Raw genomic sequence first — 5,715 nt, 5'->3', positions numbered from 1 at the left:
TGACCACCCTATATATTTGGGCATATCAGATGCAATCACATTGCACACCTGACTGGCCCTACATCTTTGGGTTTTCTGTTGGGCAGATAAGCGGCATACTAAAATATGCAAAGTGAATGGAACCTGATCTGCCATCGCCAGTTGTAGGGCCCAACAATAGATGCCAGGTGATCACGTGCAGTATAACACATTTATTTAAATAAAATATGCCATGTGATGGCACCTGATCTGCCATCGCCACCTATAGGGCCCAACAATAGATGCCAGGTGATCACGTGCAGTAGCACATTTAAAGTGTACAATCACATTGCACCTGATCTCGATACAGACAGATACTATTTTAATAATATTTTAATAATTTTAAATATTATTTCAATAAATATAAAATTTTAATATTAAAATACCATAAAATATTTTTTCTGAAAATTAAAAATTCTGTGTTTTCATGTCTTGCATTCAAACCCATGTCGTGTATCTTGCTGCGTTCAAGGTCCAAGACAGTAGTTAAAATATATTAGAAAAAAAAAGGGAAATGCCATAAGAGGACAAGCCACAAGGAGACAGTTTCAATGGGTGTTCATATTCAAGTTTCCCCGTCTTGAGGGATCAGCCAACGGGCAGCTTCAGTCCTGAACAACCAGACCAAGAGCGTGCTTCCAGTGCCCTCACTTCCTGTACAGAAATGGCAGCCCGAGTATAACATTCACCAAAGCATCACAACCACTAAGGCTTGTTTCGGAGCGGCGATGAGAATTCATGAAATCCCCGCCGCTCTCTGGCATTTAGTGCTTCAGGTTTCCAATGGGCAGGAGCCCGGAGGGGAGATGAGAGGGGATTTGGGAAACCAAAGCCCTTCCCATCTCAGGACTTCAACTACATCCTTGCGAGGATGTGAAATCCGCTCCCATCGCCCCCTTACCCATCACCCTTCCTGTACCCAACCCGACACCAGCTCCCAAACAGAGCCTAAAAGCAAACGCATTGCATAAAGGACTAGGACCTCCGCCTGGTTAGCCTTCCAGAAGAATCACCATCCGCTAAATTCAGCCAACCCAGGTTGCTGCTGCCGCTTCTCTTCCTGCTCGCTGATGAGTTTGAATCATCACCACCAGCTGCCACTGTCCACAAGAGATCAGACAATAGAATCGGACATGTCTCAACCAGGTAACGGAAACCTCCGGACTGCATCACAGCTGCAACGGAAGTAACATCAAAACCAATTTCAGAACAAATGAATCATCTTTCAATACATGATGCTGGATAACTATGCATGGAGCTCTGATAATAGACAATATCAAAATTCATTAACTAAATCTTAAAAATAGACCAAAAAGTATTTGAATCCGTCATGCATTAATGAAACAACTAGCATTACTGAAAATCTCAGAAGGAATTGCAGCAGTCTCCAGGAAAAATGTGGCATAAAACACAGCAGTAATTTAATAAATTCAGCAGATCAGAAGCCGAGTACTTGAGATTTATGCTATTCAGTTTTTCATTTTCAATAAAAAAGCTGTTTCAGTCTGAGAAAAGTAATATCTTTTTCTTCTAACACATACCTCCCAAATTTTCTCTGTTTGCAGCAAATTTCAAGCAGACAGTCTTTAGTTCTACACAATGGTGTCGTTCTGCAAGAGCCAGAGTTGTTGCCACTGTATCGACACTTATATCCGAACATAATTTCGACTCACATAGAAGTTTGAGCCTGTCCAGGCCATAACGATCGGCTGCTTCCAACAGATGCTGCACCATATTGGTACCAGAGCTCGTAGATCCTGCAAGCTCGCATGCATCAGGAAGTTCATCCGAGTATAAAAAGTTTAACATTGCCTGAAAAATAGCAAAGCATCAAGAGAAAAAGCTTTTAGTTAAAATGAATAATCTCACAACAAAGTATTTTATGTGAGTTACATCTGTCTAACAAACAAAAGCATAGAAGAGTGTGATACTGTGCTCCTGATAATCCAGTCATCCATGCTCATAAAATAATGGTCCTTGTCAAGCAAAGTTGAAATGGAAAGGGTATTTAGACCACTTTAACTAAAAAGACTAGCTTAAATCTCAATAAGGTAAAATGTGTAGATTTAAATCATATTAACTTTAAACTCAAGAATTAAAAAATTACAAGATAAAGCATGCTAAAAGTTTTTCCTTTTCTTTCTTTTCTTTTCTGATAACCAAGCTTGGGGATTGAGGTCCCCTCCTTAATATTAAGATTTAAATAACATACAGTTAGTCCTTAAGAACCCACCAATCACGTGGTTTGTCTTCCAGCAAATATGGTCGCCAGCATTAAGAACATCATTTAGCACATGAGAGCCTAAATGCTATCCTACAACTATGATTGATAGAAGTAAGGTTGAAAACGTGAGAGCTGGATATTTGCAGACCATCCAACACAGCTTGGTCCGAGAGCACCAGTGTTTGCTCTTGGTGTACGCAAGTATAGGTTCTCTAAGAGGAACCACCTCCACAAGCATACATAAGGATAGGTTCTCTAAGAGGAACCACCTCCACACACTCTTGCTAATGCAATAGATTCTGGCATAATGTAATCGGATGAAAACTGAAAAACTCCAGCAGAGAGGAAATGTCCAGACATGTTCCAAATAACATAGGCAACCTTCAAGTAAGCATCTGAATATACCTTAAAAACAAGTGGTTCTATATCCTCCACTACAACTTTGTCCATTTTTGGGTCTCCAATCAGACCATAAAATTGAGCTCTGAAAACTGGGGATCGAGCAGCAAGGATTAACTTATGAGCCCTGAATATCTCATCACCAACCTCAAAGGTTATGTCATAGCCTAACCCTGAGTCCAGAAACTCCTTTAGACACTGACCGATGTCAGTAGGTGGTAATGGAATCTCATAAAGTTTCGGTCCCTCAGTACGAGTTCTGACAACACCAACTGTACAGTGCATGGTCAGGCTATCATCCTTGATGTAATCTGAGGTTTCTAAAAGTATCCTTCTGAAAAAGCGTTTGTAACCCCTGAGGCAAAACAATTAGCAATGACATCAGGACAAGGTATTCAATTAAGTTAACAACAAAAACAATTTTGCACCTTATACTATCTAGAAATTATTAGTCATTTCGTGCACCAACAGAGAAAGTGAGGCACTATATCTTACTGGGGGGGGGGGGGGGGGGAAGGAGTTTGGAATTGAATGCAGTGCATAAACATACATAAGCATATGAGTTTTATGTAACTTCATATCTTTATTTTTACAAGCTACAAGAGTCAACAACTTTAAGGTATCCACATTACATATATAAATCTTGGGTACCATTGGTAATACCATTGTGCCTAGTAGTCCCCTTAGATTTTTAGTAATTTCATTGAACGTTTTGTGGATATGACCATATATGTGACCTCCACGTTTTCTTAGTGGACAACATGCACTAAATTAGGAGAATTTGATGTTTAGACTGGTCTTGAAAGTCATCTGAAAATCAATGGTCCACAATGCATGAAATTTTCACAATAAAAAAGAATGAAGCTATGCATTATAACAATTAGATCCAAAGCATGTTCCTTAGTAAACAAACAATGCAAACAGGGAATGGTTGAGTAGATAATACCTCTAACTTTGACTTCCTGCTGGATAATATTTTACGATTGATAGTAACAAGAATAAATGTGTGTGCTATAGCATTGCATCCTGACATCTGCCAAGCCAGAAAAGCAAAGAAACAACAAAAGAAAAAGAGATTGTGTTGTTTCTTCAGTGTCATGAGTGGATTTCCACAGTGATTCACAACCAACTACCTACCCATTCACATGGGCATCATAGTCCAACTACAAGACCCAAAACTATTTACTGCAGGGAGCATTAAAGTGTGCCATTTAGATGGACCGGTGTTCTGCCTTTTGAAGAGTTGCCTGAAATAATTTGGGTGAGACTCTCTTCACCTACAAAAGAGAAGTCAAAATGCAATCTATGCTGGTAGCAGAATATCAGATGTTTCCAATTCGGGATTACATGCTTGGCAGAGCATGGAGCATCCTAATTATCAATGTTCTTTTCTTGCACACAAATTACTACACAAGTAGTAATATCATAGAATGAACACATAAATTCATTAATTCTTCTCACATATTTCATCATTTTTTACGTGCTATAGTTACTCAAAACTGTTTTCAGCCTTACTATTGCATGAAACGAATTACACATATATACATAGATAGATGCACAAATATGTGTGTGTGTGTGCGCGCATAATTTACATATATACATGAGTGTTATTCACATAATTTACTTGGCATCAATGGAAAGTTCCAACTATGCTAATGAAACTAGACATGGTGTTTGGTGAATTGAAAATGGAATTCATAGTTCAAGTTCGAAATTTGAAATGTATACTCCTATAACATACAATGGTTAACTGACATGGAGGGACCAATTTTAACAGTTCCTTATGTACAAGCTTATACACCAATATCTCAAAAAAGGATTTCATAGTTTATTCATAGCATGAACTATCATTTTCACCAGCTAAATGATGAAAAAACTGCCCAATTTCGTTTAAAATCAAACAAAGAAAAGAACAATTTATTGGATTAAAAAAATCAGAAGAATGAAGTAGAACATACCACATGCTACCTCTGTACTTTAGTGTGTATGGGCCGCTCTCAAGAGCTCTGTCAAAGTGACTGTGAACCTTGTGTTTCTCCTTCCCACTCTGGTCTATCAATGTCAATTGGAAGAGTGCCCTCACATCCGTGCCTTCGCTTGCCAACGCTATGAAGACAGACACATGCTGAGCACCATCTTTAGTGTTCTTTCCATCAGGGTAGAAGTACACTGCCCAATCATACCCACCAACAGTAAACGTATCACTAGCTAGGTATTTTCCTACACCCATACCCTTCGCTAGTGAATACCCTGTTATGGTGAACTTGTGGGAGTCATTTACGGTCTCGACTACCGATTTAGAGAAGGAATCCTTCGCCGAATCCGACATACCAACTCTTTTATCGGTAGAGTCCTCTTCCATCTTCACTACTTTGTCAATCAACGTATTCTTCCATCCCGGCCCTCCTCGTCCTAAATCTTCGCATTTCACACCCAAAGATCCTAAGTATCAGAACGTTTTACCAAAAACGTTCCCCCAACTTGGTACTAGTTTGTCCGGAACCAATATCTTCACAGGCCTAGCTTTGCCTCTCAAATCTTGGTACCCCAAATCCCCAAAGATCGAAAAATTAGGGTTTGCACAAAGCATGAAACGGCCCCGTTACAACCCGCTCCGACTCTGTCAAATTCTAAATTTTCTTCACTCCTGTCTATTAAGGGTTTTCAACACGGACGCAGCGACATTTCCAACTAAAATCTCCTCCGATTATGCAAAGAATTTTGCTTTTCTCCCTTCTCCACCCAGATCTTCGAATCCCAAAACCCCAAAAACCCCCAAAACCGAAAATTTAGGGCGTACAGAGCGCCTGAATCACCATTTCCTGCCACAAACCTCTCAGATTCCGGCCAAATCCCCGGATTCTTCCCTTTCCGATACCCTAACCCTAAGGACCAACAAAAGTTTTTGCCCTAACCCTAATCCGGCGACGACGAAGAGGAAGGGCGAACTCCTGAAGAACGAAGTCGCGTACCTTCACACCGGACAACGGACGGAGACCCTCGACAGATAACACAGATTATCGCCGGAAAATACCGGCCGGAAGATTTTACGGTGACCGTTTCTCGAGGAAAAG

General features: G+C 40.1%; 1 protein-coding gene across 1 annotated transcript; it reads right to left on the bottom strand.

Moving 5' to 3' along the window:
• Positions 1-735: 735 nt before the first annotated feature.
• LOC149821395 (BTB/POZ and MATH domain-containing protein 3-like) lies at positions 736-5,130 on the bottom strand. The gene is made up of 4 exons (XM_089982161.1): positions 4,600-5,130; positions 2,648-2,996; positions 1,560-1,830; positions 736-1,193 (listed from the first exon to the last, which is right to left on the bottom strand). Exons 1-4 carry the CDS (start codon positions 5,001-5,003, stop codon positions 994-996), a joined length of 1,224 nt encoding a protein of 407 aa, XP_089838287.1. The 5' UTR covers positions 5,004-5,130; the 3' UTR covers positions 736-993.
• Between the last annotated feature and the right edge of the window lie 585 nt (positions 5,131-5,715).

The sequence above is a fragment of the Nuphar pumila genome, chromosome 12, assembly GCF_984573655.1.
Source record: "Nuphar pumila chromosome 12, dmNupPumi1.hap1.1, whole genome shotgun sequence".
Taxonomy (NCBI): domain Eukaryota; kingdom Viridiplantae; phylum Streptophyta; class Magnoliopsida; order Nymphaeales; family Nymphaeaceae; genus Nuphar; species Nuphar pumila.
Note: the sequence above shows the minus strand (reverse complement) of the source record. Positions and strands in the feature narration are given on the sequence as shown.

Coding starts and splice junctions, on each gene's coding strand:
- LOC149821395 (XM_089982161.1), bottom strand. CDS start 5,003: ATGGAAGAGGACTCTACCGATAAAAGAGTTGGTATGTCGGATTCGGCG. Junction 2,997..4,599: donor AAGTACAGAGGTAGCATGTG/GTATGTTCTACT, acceptor GTTTTGCCTCAG/GGGTTACAAACGCTTTTTCA. Junction 1,831..2,647: donor TAGAACCACTTGTTTTTAAG/GTATATTCAGAT, acceptor GCTATTTTTCAG/GCAATGTTAAACTTTTTATA.